Below are 25,016 nucleotides of genomic sequence, written 5' to 3'. Positions count from 1 at the left end.
TTTGTTTTATTTTTGCATTTACATTGATTTGATTATTTTTTTTAAAAATATTTTTATTAATCGAATATAATTTCTTTCGTCCCACAGCCCTTATAAGAGTCTGATTTGCGAGAAGTGTAGGCACGTCTGTACAAGTTTAATATGTTAAAGTTGAATATTTATTTATTTGATCATTTACATTTGTGAAAGTTCTCATTCAGATGTATGTATATAACCCATATAGAGAGAAAATAATTTGAGACTCGATGTTAAATGGAAAGACGGCGCACGCGCCCACGTCCGCTTATCTAGCATACGTTTTATCTAGAGAGAGAGAGAGAGAGAGAGAGAGAGAGAGAGAGAGAGAGAGAGAGAGAGAGAGAGAGAGAGAGAGAGAGAGAGGTTGGTGAAGATCAGTTGAGTCTTTGCACGGAGCTCTTCAGTCAATGACAGCGCTCACATCCTCCTCTTGAAGGTGACGCATAAGGGATTACTGGTTATTCGGCGTTTCATGCCGCTGTTTATCAGGGTGTTGATTTCTCTCTCTGTCTCGATGCAGATGCTTGTGCTGGTCGGTGTGTGCGCGCTGCTGATCGCCGGAGCTTCTGCCCGCAAGGACAAAGGCAATTTTTTGGACGACAAATGGTTGACCGGGAGATGGGACAAATTCAGAGATGTGAGTGCTGCTCTCCTTAATAGTTGCTAATTCCCTTAATCTAGAGAGTTGTCTACCTAGACCGCGTTTTTGGCCATCGAAAGCGCGTTTGAATTTATGTTGACTATAGGCAGCTTACTCGGTTTCTGTAATTTGGGTCTGTATGTGTTGTTTGAGAGCGTGTGTCATGTATATTTACGGTAAAACGCTGAATGTTTAGTAAGAAGCAGCATGGGATTTCATTTGGTCTGTATAAAGACCAAAGTACGCCTTCAGTAAATCTCTATTTAGATTTCCGATTTGTATTAATTCAGTATTTTTACGGAAGACAGTCACCAATCAATTGGACTCAGTGCGTCACTTCTGTGCCGCTAAGTGGGCTTTGAAGCGGCTGTTTTAACCATCCACGAGCTAATACAGTAAGACGAGGTCTGAACTATATTAGCTTTGTGTCTGTCAGCCTGAGCACTTGGTTTGTTAGATACAAAGACCAGAAATGAGAGCATTTTACAAACAATAACAAGTATTTCTTTCACCTGCGGATGTTGCGATGCTTGACGCGTGCGCGTGCGTGCGTGCATGTCTTAGTGCAGTGGTTTTCAGCCTTGCTACACTTACCCTAAGAGATATTTCTAGTACCTGGGTCTAGGAAATATTTTCTTCATTAAATCTATAAAACAGAAAATGACTTATTAAATTCTAAAAATATTAGGACCGTCAAATTGATTCATTTTAAAATGAATATGCTGCACATATGCTGATAGTCAGAACAATGACATGGTTGTGAGTGTAATATTGAATTTACACAACCATTAATAAAGTAGAAGATATTGAGCAACATTATGGGCAAAATAAGCAAGTTAGTTTGTATGTTTCTTATTTATAAACGAAATAGTTCCAAAACAAGGCAAAAGCATCAAGCGTGTGCATGTCGAAAGCCAGTCTGGAATAGTTTGTGATTTTTCGCTCCCCACTCAAAGCGTTTTGTAATCACTCTTAAAAAAAAAAAAATACAGCTCTTAAAATGCAGTTCAGCCAATTAATTTCATGCAACGGACCTAACCATTGTATGATGTAGGAGGAACTAATTTCTGGTTTCGTGTTGATTAAAATGCAAGACAAAGAAATACTGAGAAACACTGTGTTAGACCAAAATACTCAAAAATAACATGCATAGAACAATATGTTTTATACCTGCACACAGTACCTGGCAAACCAAAAGTGACAAGCCCTGATCGCTTGTCTGAATGCACATCAACATCAAAACAACAATCAAGATGTGTCGAGTTACATAACAAGGTTCTTTATAAACATGATGTTAATTGACAGTGAACACTCAGTGTAATGATATCATCTGGACCAGAGGACTTCCATTTCCTCCTGTGTGCCTATTTGCGGTAATGTTGTTTATGTAAGGGATGTAGTTAAGACAGTCACATGGGTGGCGTAGGTCTCAAACACAGGGTATGACAAATTACCGTTTCACTAGTTGATTATTCTGTCTCTCTCCCCCTCTCTTTTACTGTATACACACTCTAATTTCAGTCAGTTATTCAAGTGTACGTTATGGGAGCGCCAGTAAAAACATAACACGTTTAAACTGGTAGAACAAGAAACAGAACACCAATGACATTGAGGTTTATTTAAATATCAAGAAAGGCATGATACATTGACATTTTAATACCTGAGGTTCGTAATAATACTACTTTCATTCAGATAATTTGAATTTTATTGCTCTCGTTCAGCCAATATGTTCTTGTCAGAACAACTAAAGGCTTCTTGTTCATCAAATTGTAAATCAGCCACATTTTGAGATGTGTATTTGCTTTCATTTTATATTTGTCCCAAAAGAAGCAATTTTGCAAAGCAAAGATATTACTGTATGTGCAGTAGTTAACAGTGGCCTCAACAATTATCATAAATGTTTCATGACAAACAAACATTCAACAAACATTAGGAAAAAAATATTGACTGCATTAACATGACCATAAAACAAATAACTAGTCAAAGGTTAGTTCACCCAAAAATTCTGTCAAAAGAAATATCTTCTTTTGTGTTCTGCACAAGGAAATGTCCACAGGTTTGGCAAAATACAAGTAAATGATGACAGAATTTTTCTTTTTGGATGAACTGTACCTTTAAGAACAAGAAAGAATAAACATTACAACAATAATTCTGTAACAATAACCATATAATAATTTCATTATGCAATGCATGCTGGGAACTCACAAACCCAGCATTGCTCAATAATAAACAGTTTGGGCAACTCTATTAGGCAAGTTTAGAGGGAATTTTGTGTTTTAGAAGTTGAAGTGGTTCACATTTCTTAATCTGCAACTCAAAAATCACATAGGCTTGATAAAACATAATTCCCTTTTTATTTTATGGTGCATGCACACATGAAAACTCTCTCAATCATCTTCTCGTGCTTCTTTTTTTCCAGCTTCGCAGCTAAAGGCACATCAAAGATTACTTTCTATGTGACACTTTAGGCCATCAGCAAAGAGAAAGTGATTTATGCAGATTAGTTGTTCAGCAAACACGGCTCAACAAGCTTTTTTCCCGTAATCAACTGGCCCTCACAGCAAAGCAATTACTGAAAGACTCTGAGCCCTAAAATCACAGACCCCCAATCATATTTAAGTTCTGAGACACTGCACATGTACGGGAAGCACAGGCTGTCAAGCTTTTGTTTGGTGAAGTGTGTGTATGTGTGTGGGTTTGTGTGATTGACAGGCTGAAAATGGCCATCAGTGATCCCCCTGCAGTGTCAAACATCTTCTGTGTCTCTCACACACACATACACACACTCTTGACTTCACTGTCAGCTGTGCTATAGTGACATTTTTAACGCTCTATCAACTTCAGGCTAATGTCGCCAGAGGAGGTATGAAAAGTATGGTATGACTTTGTGAGAGGCTTGAATGAGAAACACAGCCAATCTACGAGCATGTGTTTGACTTTGGTGTAAAGGACACGTCTGGAAAACATCCTAGTGACAGGAAAGACTTTATCTCACAAAAAGGAAAAGCTGCAGTGCTTTTGCAGTACTAAAATGGCTTGTAGGTAGGTTTAAATTCACTAAATTTCATCAGTCCGATGGAATCCAATCCGATTTCAAATTCCGAAAGTAGTCTTTATTTACACCCTAAAATTTGCAGTCTGATTCATATATGCATTTACATGTTCATTAGATGTATTCCACGTTCAGAACTGGAGAAAACCACTGTGATAATATCACTTAAGCTACAGTGAGTATAATTGTAATTTTTGCCTTGATGACATACACTCAAAAAAAAAAAAATGGTGCTGTATATCACAAAAGTGGTTCTTGTCTCGTAATCATAGGGGAACTACTTTTGGTGCTATATAGCACCATATCTTTAAAGTTACTATACAGCACCTTTGTCAAATGGTGCTCTGTAGAACCATAAGAGGTGCCATATTGCATTGTATTTCTTCAACAAAAATGGTGCTAAACAGCACCAACAGTGGTTCTTTGGCTCGTAGAACCTTTAAAGGGGCTTATCAGGTTCTTTGTACGGCAGTGGTGCTATATAGCACCGTAATCACCCCAAAGAACCGCTGAAGAACCACACAGGAGCTTCTGTTTCAACAGCAGTTTCTGTTTATGGTAGCGGTGCTATATAGCACCTCAGTCATGCCAAAGAACCACCAAAAGTGGTTCCCCTATGATTATGAGCCAAAGAACCACTTTTAGTGCTATATAGCACCATTTTTTAGAGTGTATCTAAAAATAAAAGCTAATATATGTAAAAAAAACAAATAAAAAGAAGCATTTTTACCAAATATTTTGTAAATATTCAGTCCTCCTCCACTGACCAGTTCGTAAGACATAAATTTGAAGGCTGTCAAACGTAGGTAAACATACTGTACACATGGCACTGCGCATGTATGTTAGGTATTTTTCGATCTGATTGACAAAATATTCAGATTCAGACATTTACATGCTTATTTTTTCCTCTTGCTAGGATTATTGCAGGTCTACTCCAACTAATCTAGTCAAATCAAAATTTTATTTAGCTTGAGCGCAGTCAGATCTTTTGAGGTGTTTATACGAAGGCTTTTCAGTCCGACTGAGGCATCAGTCTGATTACTAATGGATTATTTGGTAGCATTTAATATAGCTGATAAAATCTAAAAATAAAAGCCCAAGTTACTTCAGTTGACAAAGTTTATCAATAAAATTGTCAGTTAACCAAGATTTGAAGTTTACTTCAATTCAATTTGACATATTTATTCAATTTTACATATTGTAATATGCCCTTTTTCTGTGTGAAACACAAAAGCAAAATCTTTGAAGTAGTTACATATTTCTATATAACAACATTGCATAGTGGCCAATCCTGTCAAGCACTAAATGTTCCAAAAAGTATTGTGTTCCACTTGAAAAATAAGAGCAAATGACTTTGCAACAACAATGGTGAGATGACAGAATTTTTTTTAAATGGAGGGCCTTCGAGTGAAAATGTTCGAGAACCACAGCTTTAAAGCAACAAACATTCCTGTTTATTCATTTGTAAGACTGTTGATTAATTTTGAGTGGTGCAATAAAAATGTCCCCCTGGGAAATCACTATTAGAGCTTCCCCACAAAGACATTACCAATATTATTGAGACAATACAATACCACTGAGAATGAAAATGTGATTTCCAGATTTTGTACTAAGGTTAAATGACTGGTTTGGGGACATTTTGACTTTTTTTCATCCATTGGGTAGTGTTTCTTACTCTGAATTTTGTTTCATAAACTCCTGTACTAGCATATTGAGAGATCGTGTTAAAGAATATATATTAACTGAAGATAACTAATTCATACTTTGTACGCTGTATCTACCTTTTTCTCTTTCATCCTTACAGCTTTGTCTCTGTGTCTATCGCTCTGTTCTCTCATTCACCCTCTTTTCTTTGTCCTCTTAATGGAATGGAGGTTGGCAGTCTGCTCCAGGCCTTGAGCTAATGGAGAGAGAGGAGAAATTTTGCCATGTTTATGAAAATAACGAGGAGACACCACCCCTCACAATGTAGAGCGCTTTGAGTGCTTACAAAAGCAGAAAAGCGCTATATAAATGCAATTAATTATTATTATTATTATTATTAAAATAACCCTTAGGACAGTCCACATGGACACAAAAACACAGGCAGAGTTATGTATATAAATGCTGTTAATATATTAATTTTCCCTCACCAAAATCTAACGCAGCTGATACTAATCATGAAGCTAATTGAACCTAACTTTGCCTTACAAACCAAAGCTGTGGTGTGTTGTGACAAAATCACAGGAAGTCCAAAGGAATTTGATGTTTAATGTACAGAGTTGTGCAGTTATTGCAATGTGCAGTGCAATTTTGGTTAAATTTGGAAAGTCATATATTTAAATGATCTAGTGCGGTGGTTCTCAACCTTCGTGAATTCAAGGCACCCTGATAATTCTGGAAAACAGAAGTGACAATATATTAAATAACTGAATAAAATAAGAAGTTTCAAAAACAACTGTTCTATAGCTTTAGTGTAGTAGCATTTTTTGTTAGCTTGTGGTTTAGCTAATTACTTTTTGAAAAGAGCAGCTTGACTATAGTCTAAATAGGAGATGACTAAACTTAAAAACTTCAGTTTCAAATTAGAGTCTACTGAGCACTGATCATAGTCTGCAGTCCCAATGGGAGTAACCTCATCAAATCGGTTCTCATTAGCATAAAGCATTGCCAAGAGTGGCTGTCACTCATTTTGCAGGAAATTGTCAACTGTCTTTAAAAATGAATGACTTTGTCACTGTAAATCACTGTATACGTAGCATCTGGTGTTAGAGTGGCATGGACTAAATCAGTTCTGATTCTATGTAGTTTCTGCAAGATTGCACGTTCCCGTTTGTGGTGCCCTTGTGAATGCGTATGTGGTTAAAGACTGGACAGAGAGAGAGAGGGAGAGAGTCATAAAGAATGAATGATGTCAGAAGGGTGAGACACTTCCGGCACTTTCTGCATGAGAGAACAGCCGCCTTGCTGTCATGCTGGCCACCTCTCTCTCTCTCTCTCTCTCTCTCTCTCTCTCTCTCTCTCTCTCTCTCTCTCTCTCTCTCTCTCTCTCTCTCTCTTTCTCTCTCCCTCTCTCTCTCTCTCTCTCTCTCTCTCTCTCTCTCTCTCTCTCTCTCTCCCTCTCCTCTCTCTCTCTCTCTCTCTCTCTCTCTCACACACACACACTGACCTGTTCCTCAATATGCTAAATGTACATGGTGATGATAAGAATGGGATTTTTCTGTCCACGCTATCCACTGCATCACTGGTTTAATGTTGTACTTCTCTTAGTATTAGTATTAACAGATTAATGTTGCTCTGTTTCTTTATTGGTTATTCATTCAACATATGCTTGAAAGCCTTCTAATAATACCCAAGAAAATCCCTCTGTATACTGAGAAATGCCCTTAAAGTGATTACAGTGGAAATAATCATGATTTATTGTGCTCAGACTATGCTAATCTGTTTGTGTATGTGTGTCTGAAGTATGGGAACTGTAGTGATAGAGAGTATATTTAAATTAAACAAAATGATCCGTATTGCACACTTTAATTACTTACTGTAGATTTAGATGCATTACAATACAATATAATCTGACTTTATAAATCCCTGAGAAGCAATTTATTTTTTGCCGTGGAAGGATCAGAAAAATACACGCTGAGCTACAGGTGAAGACATGGAAATTTAATAAGTTGAGATGGGAGCGTTACTTTAAAATGTCTTCCAGTACCAGATGATATTTGTTTATTAAAATGTGCCAAGTTTAACTTGTCAAGATCCAGTGGTGGTAGTATTATATTTTTTTATATTAAGAGCAAGATTCACTTGTTTGAAGAAGTACACTTTTGCTTACTTTTAAAGAGCACTTTTTACCAAAATAATATACTGTATTTAAGTGTAAATTGAATGGTCCTGGTTTTGGACACCTAACTGCATGTTAATTGCAGTTAAATGAAAATGTATTAGAATGCATGTAGCTGAACTGTAGTTTACCCTTTTAAGTAGGACTTAAGTATATATTTATTAAATTACATAATTACTTCTATTTTTTTTTAAATATGGTTAAAATGTCCTGCGAAATGTACTGACAAGCATTTATGGTAAACTAAATGCTCAAATTTTAATGTCATTTCTATTGAATTGTGTGTCATTAAATATTTGTAGTTAAGTTGCAGTTTAATATATTTATTTAAATGTATTACATCAAATGTATTATTGAATAACACATTACAGTTAAAATGATAGTTGAGTACTTTACATATATTTGAATTTTTGTACTTATTTAAATCACGACAAAAGATTATTGAAACATGGTTACTTTTTAAACGTGTACTTAAATGTGTTAGGATACCACCTCTCTATATACTTAAGTGGCCTTTTATTTCATTAATGTTATATCAACAGTTTTTAAAATGTGCTTTTAAGATTTTAAGTACACTATCAGTGCAAATTATTTTCACTGTGCTTATTATGTAAAACGGAGAGTTACTGGTAATTGCTGCTTTTTAAAGGGGTCATCGGATGCAAAATTCACTTTTCAAGTTGTTTGAACATAAATGTGTTGGAAGTGTGCGTACACATCCATCCTATAATGATAAATCCCTATTTTAAAATCCCCTTTCTCAAATCAGGCTGTTCTGAGAGCCCTGTCAGAATGACGTAGTCCACGATAGTTGATTGACAAGACCATCTTACCTTAGACCCGCCCTGAGAGAGCTGAGAGCTGTCCGCCTCCGGTGAAGGGGAAGACAAAATGTCTCCGATTAAGCGACTGAGGTGTTTTGTTGTTGGATGTAATAATGAATATAGCAGTCATCATTTACTCCCAACATCTGAGCCACTGAAGACACAGAGGATTAACGTTACTTTCGCTTTGAAGTCAATGTGCCGATCCCGATCTGCCTAAATGTGTCTACGTTCGCGCGGATCATTCGTGATCTAGCTTCATCTACAGAAGAAGTGATTATAACGGGGGGCTTTTTTATGAATCTTTGCAAATCGCCTTTCCTTATATGTGCTAGTTAGCCATGTTTGCAGCTAAAGTAAACGGTACTGCTCGTCATCCCGCGGAAGAGAGAGGTGGGGCGAGCAGAGCTCATGAGCATTTAAAGCAACATGGACTAAAAACGGCTTGATGAAAACAGAGCTGATTTTGACAGGGTAAAGTTGTTTTACACTACCATTGAGAAATTGTACCGGAAGTATGTTATAGACTTTTCATTAAAAAAGACTTAATTTTTCTAAAGAATCATATAAATTTGTGGAAAATGGGCATCCGATGACCCCTTTAAATGTAACCGTAACAGAAAACAATTACCCTTGCTTTATCATAGTTACATAACACACTTAGTAGTCCATTGCTCCCTAGGTGTTGTTATTCACAATGAAGTGCAATATAGAAAGTATACAAAAATGTATATGGGATAACAACCATAAACAAAAAAAAGAGTATACATCAAAAAATATTATGGAATATACAATACAACATAGTATAATAGAATAAAAATGCAAATGAATGTGCTATAAATCTATAATAATATCTGTTATCTGAATCTTGCTTAAATAGTTAAATCATTAGCAGCTAAGAAATAGTCTGGTGTTATAAGGGAACCTCTAGTAACAGCTCAGAGCTATCATCTTTAATGGCACTCATAATGTTTCGGGCATCTTCTCCTGGTCTGCTTTTCATAGTGTCTAGACTTCGTAAACCCACTCCAGTGATTTTAGAGCAGATGTTTACTATGGTTTGGAGGCTGTTCCTGTTCTTGATTGTGTGAGATGTGAAGCAGCAGACAATGGAGGAGCACAGATTACTCTCAATATAAGAGCTGTAGAGAGGTTCGATGGCTTAATGGAGCATGCAGCATAAGCGTGCACGTACACATTCACCAGAAGAGAATGAGACCCTTACCTAAGCCAGGAAAAAAGCAAAACATGTAAACAGTCCAAATGCTGTTAAATGAACTAGCCTATTACAGTCAATAAATGTTTTGTTGAAAGTCAGTATATGGTTTCATACTGAGCATCAAGTAATTACTTTATTTAAACACAATCAATCAATGAAATAAATGAATAAATAAAATTGATAATTGAATAATTATGGACAATTTTTGTTCGCACTTTTACCTAGCCCTTTTTAAAAAATAATTTTCGAATTTGATGTGTTTAGTAAATTTTTTCTGATTATTGTGAGTCTCAAAATAAAGAGGTACTTTCACATTTTTTTCCTGGCCATACCAAGTGTCACCTTACCTTCTGGTGAATGTACGTGTTTAAAACATCAGCAACAAGCAAGACAGCAGTTGACCCATCCATTTACTCTGAAACCCATGTTATCGCATGACTTTCATAAAAAGGATGCTTGCTACACAGTGGAAACTATTCTATTTCTATCCTGCTCCCTTTGTGTAGGTCTTAGATGAAAACAATAATCTGTACATAACAACATAAAGTGAGACAGAAAAACAAATGCTCAAAATCAAGAGCGATCTAGGTGTAGATTGGGTGGCAGCTGTGTTTAGCTGCTGAAATGGAGGCACAATCAGGAGAAAAAGAACAATGACAGTGTTTACACGCAGTGAAGCTGAGAAAGATAAAGTTCTTTGTGAGTGGGAAAGAATGGAAGGGATATTATGGATGACCAACGGAGACGCTGTAATGGATTTCATGTGCTGTTGCTTATCCCTAAATGCATTTGCATGCATGCCATACACGCAAACACACTCAGTATGGCAAGCCGTTTTAACATTTAAAACTTTGTTTTGACTATCCATAAATATAATTTTGGATAGCCACAATTGTAATTCCAGATATCTATATTGCAATTATGGCTCGTCGTAATTGGAATTAAGATATCTACAATACTATTACGACTAGTCATAATCTTCCATTGACTTCCACTGAAAATATATTTTAAGATATCTTCAAATTAGTTTTGACTAGTCATAATTCCAATTCAAGATATCTTTAAATATGATTTGACTAGTCAAAATACAATTGGAGATATCTTTAAATTCAATTTTTTTTTAAAGATATCTGAAATACATTTGTAGATATCTGCAATTCGTTTATGACTAGTCAAATTATAGTTGTAGATATCTTGAATTGGAATTTTGACTAGGCAAATCATATTTAAAGATATCTTGAATTGGGATAACTAGTCAAAACCCATTTAAAGATATCTGCAATTTAATTATGGATATCCCAATCAGATTTTTGACTAGGAAGAACTTTTTTGAAGATATCTGCATTAAACTTTGTGACTAGGCATAATTGCAATGTAGATATCTGGAATTAACAATTTGACTAGTCAAAATTCCTTTCTTGATATCTAAAATGTGCATGCAAATACACCTTTGTTGAGCCCCGCCTTTAAACATTTTATTTAACCAATCCTAGCTTGGAAACTGTTGTCATCCGCCATTTTGTCTAAGATTTGTATAATAAAGGTCCTGCATCTTTGGGTGATTTTAAACTGTTTTATACAGAAGTAATTCAAAAGTATGGAAATAAAAATGTTGCTGGAGCATGTGTAAAAGTGGTAGGCTATACAGAGAGGGCTTAAATAGGCTTTTGTCCTGTTTTATATCATAATGTTGAGATGTGCGTTCTGTGGATTAAATTGTGTTAGCCTTTATTTACAAACGAACACATGTATAAGCCTCATGGCAGCCATTGCAACATTTGATATAATGTTAAAAGAATCGGAGTGTCTATTTACACTAAGTGGTATCCACCTACCAACGTGTGATTCAGATAGTCAACAATGACGAGATGCATTCAGCATTAGTTTCAGTGGAGTAGAGGTTAGAGTGCATTCTGTTAGACCAAACAAAATGGCGCCGCTGATGGCAGCTATTGTGCGTTGCTCCTCGGTGTTTGTATTGTTTTTGTTTGTTTTTCCTGTTTTTTGTTTTTCAAATAAGATCAGCTTTACCAGGGATGATCTACTGAACATTCGGCAGAACACACCACAAAATCTTCTACCGGTTTTTGATTTTTCGGACGTTTTGCTGGACATTGTAGTTGGCGGAGCTGTAGCTCTGGTCAAACGCTTCAGGAGGCGCAGACGGGGAAAGAGAGCCGGCGCGCTCGTGAAACTTCGTCAGCGCGGATTTAGAACGGCGTTGCCTAGCATCCATCTGGCGAATCTCCGCTCTCTACCCAACAAAACGGACGAACTCCTTCTGCTCTCCCGGACAAACAAGGACTTTTCTAACTCTGCTGCTCTATGTTTCACGGAAACCTGGTTGAATGGCGACATACCGGACAGCGCGATCCATCTGCCTAATTACCAGCTGATAAGAGCAGATCGGGACACAGAATCAACGGGGAAATCGCGCGGCGGCGGGACATGCTTTTACATCAATGAGAGGTGGTGTACAGATGTAACTGTTTTAAAGAAGATGTGCTGCTCAGATCTAGAAACGCTCTTCATTAACTGCAAGCCGTTCTATTCGCCGCGGGAGTTCTGCTCGTTCATTCTCGTGAGTGTTTACATTCCACCGCAAGCGCACGTGAGCACAGCTCTACAGAAACTCGCTGATCTGATCACAGAGAGTGAACAACAACACCCGGACTCTGTTTTAATCATTCTCGGGGACTTTAATAAAGCAAATCTCTCCCGTGAACTGCCAAAATACAGACAGCATGTTACATGTCCCACCAGAGACAGTAATATATTGGATCACTGTTACACAACAATAAAGGACGCATATCACTCGGTTCCACGAGCAGCTTTAGGACTCTCTGATCACTGTTTGGTTCATCTTATTCCATCCTACAGGCAGAAACTTAAGTCTGCGAAGCCTGTATTAAGATCTGTTAAAAGATGGACTAACGAAACAGAGCGGGATCTACAAGCCTGTTTCGACCTGACTGATTGGTCTGTTTTTGAAGCTGCAGCAAATGACCTGGACGAGCTCACAGAGACTGTAACATCATATACCAGTTTCTGTGAGGACATGTGCATTCCTACCAGGACTCATCTATTCTACAACAATGACAAACCATGGTTCACTGCCAAACTCAGACAGCTCCGTCAGGCCAAAGAAGATGCTCACAGAAAGGGGGATAAAGTCTTGTACAAACAGGCCAAATACACACTGGAAAAGGAGATCAGAGTGGCAAAGAGGAATTATTCTGACAAGCTCAGGAACAAATTCTCTTCCAGCGATCCGGCTTCAGTGTGGCTTGGATTAAAGGACATCACCAGCTACAAAACACCACCCCCCAGCACTCTGGAGAATCAACACCTGGCAGACGACTTAAACGAGTTCTTTTGTCGTTTTGAACGATCACCCCACACCCGCCCAGAACACCCCTCCACACAACCATTCACACCTCCAGCAACCCCTCTCTCCCCCACACCTACAATTCAAATCAGCGAAGACGAGGTGTGCCAGGTCTTCAGGAAAAACAAAAGAAGGAAAGCACCTGGTCCAGATGGTGTGTCACCAGCCTGCCTAAAAATCTGTGCTGAGCAGCTGGCCCCCATCTTCACACAGATCTTCAATAGATCACTGGAGCTGTGTGAAGTCCCCTCATGCTTCAAACGCTCCACCATCATCCCCGTCCCAAAGAAACACAAAATTACTGGACTTAATGACTACAGACCTGTGGCCCTAACGTCTGTAGCCATGAAATCATTCGAAAGACTGGTTCTGGCTCATCTGAAGGACATCACTGGACCCTTACTGGACCCCCTGCAGTTTGCCTACAGAGCAAACAGGTCTGTGGATGATGCAGTCAACATGGGACTGCACTTCATCCTGCAGCATCTGGACAGACCAGGGACTTATGTGAGGATCCTGTTTGTAGACTTCAGCTCTGCTTTTAACACCATTATCCCGGAAACCCTTCAAAATAAACTAACCCAGCTCTCCGTCCCCACCTCCGTCTGCCAGTGGATCAACAGCTTCCTGACAGACAGACAGCAGTTAGTAAAGCTTGGCAAATTCTCATCCAGCACTCGAACCATCAGCACTGGAGCTCCTCAGGGCTGCGTACTCTCCCCACTGCTCTTCTCCCTCTACACCAACGACTGCACATCTAAAGACCCCTCTGTCAAGCTCCTGAAGTTTGCAGACGACACCACACTGATCGGCCTCATCCAGGACGGTGACGAGTCTGCTTACAGACAGGAGGTTAAGGAGCTGGCTGTCTGGTGCAGTCTCAACAACCTGGAGCTTAACACGCTCAAAACTGTGGAGATGATCGTGGACTTCAGGAGAAACCCCCCTGCTCTCCCCCCACTTACCATCATGAACAGCACCGTGACTGCAGTGGAGTCATTCAGATTCCTGGGCACCACCATCTCTCAGGACCTAAAGTGGGATATTCACATTGACTCCATTGTCAGGAAGGCCCAGCAGAGGCTGTACTTTCTTCGCCAGCTGAGGAAGTTCAACCTGCCACAGGACTTACTGAAACAGTTCTACTCTGCCATCATTGAATCCATCCTCTGCACCTCAATAACTGTCTGGTTCAGCTCAGCTACCAAATCTGACCTCAGAAGACTACGGAGGGTAGTCCGGACTGCTGAGCGAATCATTGGTACAACCCTCCCCACTCTCCAAGAACTGTACTTATCCAGAGTGAGCAAAAGGGCTGGTAAAATCACTCTGGACCCCTCACATCCAGCACACAACCTCTTTGAACTGTTACCATCTGGTCGACGCTACAGAGCTCTGAGCACCAGAACGACCAGACACAGGAACAGTTTCTTCCCTCAGTCAATACATCTCATGAACACTCAATAAATAAACGTAGAACACACAACTAATACATTATCCATTCACCACACTCACTTATTTTATTTTCTCATTTCTAATTTGCACATACTTCACCTGTACATACATAGTCGCCTATATTATATATTATATATTGTGTATTTTTTATTTTTTTTGCTGCTTTGTACATTGGTTATTGGCTATTTCCTGTTATTTTGTTTCATTACCTGTGTCCTGTCCTGTTACTGTCTTTCTGTTGCACTGTGGAGCTTCTGTCACTACAACAAATTCCTTGTATGTGTAAACATACTTGGCCAATAAAGCTCATTCTGATTCTGATTCTGATTCTGATTCTGTTTGACGCGGTGCTGATAATTGCCACTATTTCAAATAAGTAGTATAAATTGCAGAAAATCTTGCTTTTTTAACATAGTGTAAATAGAATCTATAGCTATTTGCACTTAGTGTGCAAATTAGTGTGCACTTAGCATATCGTTAAAAATACTGCTATTTTCACTCAGTGTAAATAGAATCCATTGAAGTGAAGTGAAGTGAAGTGAAGTGACATTCAGCCAAGTATGGTGACCCATACTCGGAATTCGTGCTCTGCATTTAACCCATCCAACGTGTACACACACAGCAGTGAGCACACACACACCGTGAACATACACCCGGAGCAGTGGGCAGCCATTTTATGCTGCAGCGCCCGGGGAGCAGTTGGGGGTTCGGTGCCTTGCTCAAGGGCACCTCAGTCGTGGTACTGAGGGTGGAGAGAGCGCTGGACATTTACTCCCCCCACCTACAATTCCTGCCGGCCGGAGACTCGAACCCGCAACCTTTGGATCACGAGTCCAACTCTCTAACCATTAGGCCACGACTTCCCATTGCTATTTGCATTTAGTGTAAATAGCATATATCGCTAAGAAATATCGCTGTTAGTTGAACTTAGTGTTATTTGCACTGAACAAAGCAGAATATCATCATCATGGATCTCTTGCAATACAATACTCCCACCTTGTGGGCAATTTCCTATGGAAGTTCTTTTCTGCCACTAAATAAAGAAATAAAAAAATAATTAATTAATAAAGAAATAAATAAATAGCAACTTTTTATCACAATTATAAAATATATAACTTGCATTGTTTATATCTCACAATTCTGAGAAAAATTCTGAGTGAATGGCAAGATAAAAAGCTGCAAATTACCTTTGTTTTTCATTCCATGGAGGAAACAAGCTACCATAATGACACAAGTGAACCTGAATTCATACACAACGTAATGTAACCTACTAATAAATGTCATCAATGCCAGTTAAACTTTCACTAAATTGTAATCTTTTTAAGATCAGCCTTCACCTTTTTTGACTGCATCTGATTATGAGGCATTGTTCTTGTCCGTCATGCATTTATTTGTACAATTTTTCATGTGTGTGTGTTTGTTAGTTTTTTTGGTATAATTCCATTGTTTTTCATTATGTCTAAATATTTAATAAATAAATTCATGCCTTTATTGAACATTACACTGCATTTGGTCCATTTTGCAACATGATTCAATATAAATCAGAGCGCTATATACCCCATAAGGTTGCATCCAGATTTATTTAATAATCCATGAAGCACTTCATCCGGTGGCTTTTTTCTCCGTGACAACAAAAGCAGACTTTTATTATGTTGTTAGCAGTAGGCTGGGAGGTGCTCTGGGAGGAGCTGAGTAAATTTATTCTCACATCACACAATAGCAATTCGACTAGGAGCAATTGTAATTCAGATATCTTAAACTATAATTGTGACTAGTTATATTTGCTGATGTATGCTATTGAAGATATCTATAAAGTAATTACAGATATCTTAAATGGAGTTTTGACTAGTCAAAGTATTTAGAGATATCTCTAATCCGATTTCTTACTAGTGCAATTATAATTGCAGATATCTCTAATTGTCATTGTGACTAGTCAAATTATAATTATGACTCTCCGAATTACAATTGTGACTATCCGAAATTATATTTATGGATGGTCAAAACAAAGTTTTAAATGTTAAAACAGCTTGCCATACACTCAGAGGAAGGAGAGAGAAATGGCAGTCATCAAAATGTGTAACTGCAAGAGGACCCCGACTGTTGCTATATCATATCCATATCTGTGTGTGTGTGTGTGTGTGTGTCACCATATGGTGCTATCAAACTTTGATGGACATTTGATGGAAACTGACATATTAACTGTCTTAGTTAATTAAGCATGAAGACAAGAGCAGACCAATTATTGAACTTGACAGTTAACAAATAGCCCAGTATAAACAGGCACAATGCCAAGCTATAAATATATATATATATATGCGCGCATTTGATTATTATTTCTTTGATTATGGCATATCTTGTTGTGGTCCATTTTGTGTTGTATTGTTGAAGTGATGTGTGTTTAATGTTCTGTCTAATGTTTATTTGTTTTCTCCACAATGCTTCCTCTACAATCAGGAGGTGGAGGTTTGTATGATTGTGCATTTGTTTTTCCATTGAAACAGACTCTTTCTAATCTGATTGTTTGTTTGACGGGAAATTCTTCCAAGTTTACGTTATGTGTCCTTAATACTGCTGTAGCTGCATGATAATATTATAATGCAGTCTGCATTGAGTGTAATTGCTTGTAAGCATAACTACGAGAAAGCAGTGTAAAAATACATAGTTCAAACTGCAAAACTGATTACTTTATATACTGTAACAAACAGAAGCTCAGAAAAATGAAACAAAGACGGCTGATCAACTCTTCTGTTTATCAAATCTTGTTTTCTGTTTTAGGAACCAGGAACATGGAGCCCAGGAAAACCTTTCGATCAAGGTAGGGCTGTCAGCCAAGGGCAGGAATGTCATTGCATTTTTGATGTGTTCAAAGTTGAAAAATCAAATAAATATTTCTTTCTCCTGACCAACCAGACTCCGCAACAACTGCTTAAACAATGGTGTGAGTTTGAGGCGGGACTATTTGTTTGTTTCCATTTGAGGATCAGTGGAGTGTTCATTAGTAATTATTTTCAAAAATGTAACGGTTTAGAGTCAGTTATACATTACAAAATACATATTTGAAAGTTTTTGTTCTTAAAACGCTCTTGCATGCACAACTTCTTTTTTAACATCACTTGTTATGCAGCCCAAGATGCCATTGCTAGTTTGAAGGCCTCACGCAAACCCTTTGCTGTTTCTAAGTAGTTTTTGTAGTAACGGTTCTGTATGGTGTGTGTGTGTGTGTAGAGAGAGATATTTGTGATGACCTGCTTATGCCCACCCAGCAGGAACACAATGTGGTTCAATTTTGGTTGTGACATTGGGTGACCAAAATTAAATGTCGATGTCATTGTTAATTTGATGTCCAATAACGACATAAGCTGACATTGGTATTTGTTGTTTTTAGGTCATGTAACCAAAATAAATAACGCCAGTTACTTTGTTTCCCATGTCTTGACTGACAGCTCTTGTGTTGCCATGTTGACAGAAATCGGGAGTAAGTGCAGAGGCATTGTGTGCGCTGTGTAAACATGATGTTACTCTAGTTCTAGACTAAATATGAACATGTATTTACTCATCTCACCTGCAAAAAACAGATACAGTATTCTTTAAATGAATAAAAACAATCAAATGCAAACTTTTCACTTTTGTTGTGAAAGGGCTTTTAGTAACGTAATTAGTTACTTTTTTAGAGCGTTAACGCAATATTGTAATGCATTACTTTTAAAAGTTACTTTCCCCAAATCCTTAATACAAGATACATTTACTACTTGAGAAGCAACACAGCATAGCATCTTATGCTGCACTGCTTCACCAGTTAATTTGTTTAAAGAGGACCTATTATGCAAAATTCACTTTTAAATGGTGTTTGAATATAAATGTGTTGCACACAACCAACCTATAATGATAAAAATCCACCCAATTCTTTTTTTTAAATCCCCATAAATCATAAGCAGTGTCGCTGAACAAGCCGTTCGTAGAATCTGTACAATGTGACGTCACTTTGTACAGGCCCCGCCCACGACTATTGATGGACACTGCCATATTAGTATAGATCCCACCCTATGCATTCCGCTACGTTTATCTTCACACTAGAGCATTTAAAAGCCGCATTCTAGTAAGAAATGTCTTCTTATTAAAGCTACAGAAGTTATTCAGTCAAGAGCAGTGAGTGATTTTCTGTTTTTATTTTGTTGTTTGGGTCATTACCAGCATAGACGGCAGTATAGGTACTGTATATTTCACTGCTGTCACTTAATACACAGATCTGTTCATAGACACAGGTGACTGTATTTATGCAAATTACATGTGTTTTTGACATAACCGTGTGTGTATTTGACAGTTTAAGTGCAATAGGACATGAAAGAGCACTTAGTTCAGTAGTCACATGCCGTGTGAAGCAGCTTTCTCCGCGCGTGCTTCAGATGTGTGCGCTCAGAAAACTATATAAGAAGTTTAAATCGATATGGCTTTAAAATGCATGCAAATAAGTTTTCAGCACAATAGACATGATAATCAAAACTAAGCAGATGGTTTTTTTTGGCAGAGTATCTGAGGCATGAGCTGTATTCTGGAAAAGGGTGCATGGAACAGCAGCTCATTTGCATTTCAAGATACATGCACGAAAAGCTGCATGGAACTCCAAATTGCACAAATTTTGTTTGCGAAATTTCACAAAGCAATAGTGACTGCACCAATACTATAACTACATTATAGACGTGCAGTTATAGAAAGGTATTCAACATCCTGAAATGTCAGTCAAACAATCACAACAAAGGATTGTGATACTGTATACTTCACGTACAGGATTTGTGCTTATAGGCAGTAAGAACATAATAAGCCAATATTAGCAACTTTCCCAAGGATTAGATGGGAAAAGGAACTTGCAATTCTATTTGTAACAGAAGTAGCAGAAGATTTGCCTTTGTGATAAAAAAAAAAGTTTTATATTATAACCTATTCATTTTATTGAGGTCATTGGAAATGGAAAGATCTGAATCTCTGCTCCTTTGCATCTTGTCGGTTATCAGTGTTGAGTGGATGTTAATCAGGCATATATGAGAACTCAGCTGTTGTGCTAATTCACAGTCACATGCTGTGGCCTAATACCCGTATCATCACGCTACATCCGGCGGAGAAATGAGAAAACTGCTTTTTAAGACTCTCTATCACATCAAGCTCTCAGTGTGCAGTAAATCTTACGAGATTATGCATATTCGAAAGTCATTAGAAGCCTGTTGAATATTCATCACGAGTTTGATATTTATGCAAATCACTATTGATAGAGCATTGAGTGAGTCAAAAAGAGCAAGTAGAGCAGTTTAAAATGGATTCTGATCACACTCAAAGATGATGATGCACAAATCAATCACAAATTTTGTCACACACACACACACACACATACATACACATACACACATACATGCACACACGGACAATGGACTCAGAGGGTGCTGAGGAGATTGGGATTGGATAAGCCCTAAAGCCTGTGCAGGATTTGACTAAGGCTCTTACCATGTGAGGTCAGAGAGCATTCAAAGTGTGGCTGTGTGTGTGTGTTTGTACTTTGACAAGGGGAAGGTAAAGGATGAGTATGTTATATTGTCTTTCTTCCTCTGTGCATGTGCGTGAGCCTCTTAAGACTATAAAAGCACTTAATGGCATTAGGACTGTTATTCTTTCTTTCTCTCTATTCTTCTCTATTCTTCCTTCTCGCTTACTTTTCGTCACAGAGCATTAGCTACTGCCCCATTTCAGGCTATAACAGAAATAGAATCCTTATTTTCGCACACACAATCAGACAGATCATACCATATATATGACTGCAGCTGTATGTGTCTTTCATGTATTTTTGTTGAAACGTGCACCTGAGAAACACAGGGCTCTCAAGTCTCACGCATTCACCGTGAGACTCACACATTTCAACCAGTTCACACGCTCTCACGCCACACCTTGTATTTCTCACGCTGAGAAAGGGATAACTTGTCCCGCTATACGTACAATTAATAGACCAGGGAAAACGGAGGGAAGTTCTCTGCCGAGTTCATAGCTCTCTCGAGTTATACGGAGTTAACATTTACATTTACATTTATTCATTTAGCTGACGCTTTTATCCAAAGCGACTTACAATTGCTATATATATGTCAGAGGTCGCACCCCTCTGGAGCAACTAGGGGTTAAGTGTCTTGCTCAGGGACACATTGGTGTCTCACAGTGGATTCGAACCCGGGTCTCTCACACCAAAGGCATGTGTCTTATCCACTGCGCCATCACCACCCACCCACCAGTTAAATGCCACCTACCAGCCAATCAGAAATTAGGATGTTGTTGTTTCCGTTTAAATTACACGATTCTGCCTCATGGTGCGTTCACACCAGACACGAATGAAGCGTTAAGCACAAGTGATTTACATGTTAAGTCAATGCAAAGACGCGAATAGACATCCTGCGGCACGATTCGCGCGAATGAGGCGGCGCGAATTGAGCGTTTTGGGCGTTTGACGCGCGTAATGCGTGATTCGAGCGAATAGCGCAAATTGAAAAATCTGAACTTTGGCGGATATTCGCGTACATTGAGTAGGCCTACTGCTGTTCAGTTGGCACGTTTGGGGTAAAGTTTTTTTATTTTTGATACGTTTGTATTTTTAAAAACATAAATATTTTTATTTTATTAGAATGAATTTGTCTTTCATCATAATTTACCAGAAGTTATCATTTCTATTTGTGCTGGTCAATTATGAACAATAGGTAAAATTGGGTGCTGTAAACTTGGGTGCTGTAAATATTTGAGTTGCTCCTCACCTTTGCGTGGCCCCTCCCCTAATCTCACTCCAAACTTCCGCTGTAACTTGAGAGCCCTGGAAACATAATTCTTGGAGTTAAGTGTTTCTTAGTAAAGGAGTTTACATTGGCTGTTCATTTGGTGAATTCACTGAGAGGTTTCTGGCCCTCCATTGAAAGTCCACGCCAAAAAAACTTTGGCACTTCAAAAAGTTTATAAAGACATTGTAAAAGTAATCCATATGAATTGACCGGTTCAACATTGATCAGTGCATATACTTACTGCAGAGCACATCGAATATGGTAAACAGAAGCCCAACCATACTTGCTTTAAACACAAGAGCTTTATTAGAGTTTTGAAGATGGACAAAAGTCTTATGCGTTTGGAATGACATGAGAATAATTGATGTATCATTTTTGGGTAAATTAACCCAGTTGTCAAGGTGGTCACACACTGGACGAGAAGCGCAGCAGTGTGCCATGGCGTGCCATGTCTTTAAAATTCAAACACATTATTTTCTATGAGTGTACGCACACTCAGTGACTGTCTTCGGCATTCAGCTTTGAATCAGGACTCTCATCGCACTGTGCCACAGAGCACCATTTACATAGTTTTCCATTAAATTACATAATATTTGTCATAAATTATTGTTAATGTACATAACTTCATCCCAGGCTGGAAGATCAGATACTTTGCATTTTTCTAGCAAAATGTTTGTCTTTCTCTGGCTTGAATAAAGTTTGTATGATTCATATAGACTGGAGAGCTATAAGAATATACAGATCACACTTTTTCTTTCTGTTTGCTCTGTTTTTTTAAGCATAGACCTTCGAACTCATCAATGCCACCTTGTACATTCTTAAATGCCTGTTTGGGGATTAGATGAATTGTCTCCTTGTGTACTGTGGGAGATACCTGTGAGATGTCCTAGTTGAGCCATGCCACTGCGCTTCAATTCCGGTGTGCAGCATAGTATTTAGATTAGTCTTATTATAGATTTTGTACATTCACAAAACCAAGTTAATTTCCAGTAAATCTGGTGCTTAAACAACACAGACTGTGTGCAATAAACAACACTATCAGTGTGCACAGTTCTTGTTGAATTCCCACCATGTGACCTAAATATAACACTATTCACACATTCCGTATTTGCTGTGTGTTTATCTGTTTTCATTGTTTGTACACATAGACTATACAAGTTTATTTTTATATGTGTTTCAGCTCTGGACCCTGCCAAAGATCCGTGCCTCAAGATAAAATGTGGCCGCCATAAAGTGTGTGTGGCTGAAGATTATCAAACACCCACCTGTGTTAGTCAACGTAGAATGAGGTAAACTTCCTCCACTCTATCTGACTCTTGAGTCTCTGCTCATTACTTTAACATTAGTAAAAACAGCATACAGGTGTGGCCAAACTTTCTGCTTTGAATCTGTGCATGACGTCTTGAGTTACAAACATTTTGGAGACAGCTATGTCTCGCTCGTACATCATGGGTCAGTGATCTAGAACACTTCACAAAACACACAGGAATGGTTGAAAACAAAACACTAAGTGGAAAGCAGTGTGTCCAGATCTAATTTCTACTGAATACCACTGGAGAAGTCTGAAAACAGCAGTTTGAGTAAAATATTGAATGCCATTGGAGGCTTTGGAACTCTCCAATGGCTGTGCTACCAAATATTAAATTAACAGCTGGTCCAGTTTTCTGTTTGTAATAATTCCATATTTTCTCCAAGCCAAGTCCACTGCAAACTAAACAAATACATATGTGGATACCAAAAGATGTTTTATTTAGATGTTTTCCAAAAGAAATGTGCTAATATTAATTGATTTTGTTACGGAGTATGTAAATAGGTAAACATTTTCACCAGTTATGGACTTGCTGTAGCATTTTTTTATTTTATTTTAACATTGATTTAACATGGTACATTTTCCTGAACATGTTTGATGTTAAGGATGGCGAAAAAGTTTTTGAGAGGAAACAAGGGCTGTTCTATGTTCTTACCCAGTCAGCCTATGCTGGAACTAACTAGGCATACTTGCCTGCCAAATCTGGGAAATTAGTTCTTCTGAGAGATAGAGAGAAAGAGTGTGTGTTTGTGACCGAGGTGAAAATAAGGCACACACTGACCTGGATTTTGCAAGCTACAGTTGTCAACAGTGATTGTTGTTATGAAACTAATCAGGTGGTGAATTGGGGGTGGTTTTTAATTAAAAATTGGGGGTGATGGCATATTACAAATGTTTCTGGGGTTTTTGTAAATGGCCCAATGAAATGCAAACAAAGAGGTATATTGAAGGGAAGTACAGAAAAAGAGAAGTATAAATAACAGAAATATGGGGGGAAAACAACATTACATTCTCAACTGATGGTACGCAATGCAAAAAGGGGTCACAAGTCTGTTATACATGGTTGTGAACATAAGGGAAAAATATAAAAATGCAGCTTATAATATAAATGTTTATGGTTAAACAATAAAACAAAATGTTTATCGACCTTTTAAAGAAAGAAAACACTTTATATAATGTCAAAAGTTATATTAGAGCATTGGCTCTCAACTTTTTTGCCTCCAAGGTTCTCTATGGTCCAGAATAATATTCAAAGCAAAGGTCTGGAAAACACACTTTCAAAATTATCTATGAACGAATTTTACATTTAAATCATTTTAAGTGGGCCACGGCCCCCTTGTTAACAATACCATCTGTGTTAGAGACCAATGAAACTATTTGATGCAAATTTACTTGGAAGAATTTAGACACATCAAAGTATGCTATAAAAGCATTTAGTGCTGAATCAAAAATTGTTGTTAAATCAAACTGTGTAATGAATCAAATTGCATTCAGTAATTCTGGATTGGCAAATATTGATTTGGAATCGAATAGAAAAGTGATTTGAAAAACAAATCAGTTTGTCAACCTAAAGACTCATATGCCTACAGGTTCCTAACATGCAGTGATCATAGGAATAGCACAGATTTAAAAAAAGCTGCATTTCTGCAGATCAATTTTGTTCGGTTCTTTATTTGTGTTAAAAGGGCAATCTCACTTTGTGTGTGCAGTTTTAAGGACATGAATATGAACTCACCACTTCTGAAATGCAAAAGATGTCCAGTTGTGCACCCTTCACCTGTTTGTGGAACAGATGAACACACTTACTCCACCAAGGTAACACACACACTACTTGTTTGTAAAAACTGCCACTGTGTGTGTTTCTATATGTGTATATTGTCTGAATTGCTTTTGGTAAAGCTGTGTCACAGAGGTATTCAACCAAGAGATTAATCCTCGATCGACAATGTACTTTACTTATCTAATCTCAGCTTTGTGTGTGTGTTTTGTAGTGTAAACTAGAATATCAAGCTTGCATCTCTGGGAAGCAGATTTCTGTGAAGTGTCCAGGACAGTGTCCCTGCCCTTCAGGAAATCCAGCAGAGAAGACAGGTACATAAGGACTTGCACACAAACAATGCCTTTGTTTTGAAAGGAATATGCGCCCTGCATACTGTATACACTGAACATGCATTATGAATGTGATAAAAAATATGGGTCACTGACAAATAAGTCTGTCCACAATAAAGAAAATTAAAATGCTTTAAAATTCTACTTTAAAACAAATGTGAAATATACTTGATAGGCATGTTGGTTTCAAATGGTTTCGAAAACCATTTATGCCCATTTTTAGGAACGTTTTAAATGAAATAACTCTAAAATGTCAGGTGATGTAAGATTCTTACGATTCCCCCATCTTCCCTAATTTTAATAAATAGGAAAAATAATATATTATTTATTTTTATATATATTTATATAGTATTATTTTAAATAAATCATGTTCTTTTGAACA

General features: G+C 37.8%; 1 protein-coding gene across 2 annotated transcripts in view; it reads left to right on the top strand.

Annotated features, from left to right (window-relative positions):
- Window positions 1–219: 219 nt before the first annotated feature.
- Window positions 220–25,016, top strand: part of LOC306873287 (testican-3-like) — a gene marked incomplete at its 5' end in the record, with an annotated part of 46,869 nt that continues 22,072 nt past the window's right edge. Inside the window, 6 exons of one of the 2 annotated variants that reach the window (XM_079422474.1) lie at window positions 220–454; window positions 539–655; window positions 17,192–17,231; window positions 22,397–22,505; window positions 24,235–24,340; window positions 24,517–24,616. In XM_079422474.1, coding sequence (XP_079278600.1) covers window positions 539–655; window positions 17,192–17,231; window positions 22,397–22,505; window positions 24,235–24,340; window positions 24,517–24,616 — 472 coding nt within the window. Of the gene's footprint in view, window positions 455–532; window positions 656–17,191; window positions 17,232–22,396; window positions 22,506–24,234; window positions 24,341–24,516; window positions 24,617–25,016 lie in introns of those variants that run through there. The other variant, XM_079422473.1, reaches the window with a different exon arrangement.

This window comes from Barbus barbus (assembly GCF_936440315.1).
Source record: "Barbus barbus genome assembly, chromosome: 7".
NCBI lineage: Eukaryota > Metazoa > Chordata > Actinopteri > Cypriniformes > Cyprinidae > Barbus > Barbus barbus.
Note: the sequence above shows the minus strand (reverse complement) of the source record. Positions and strands in the feature narration are given on the sequence as shown.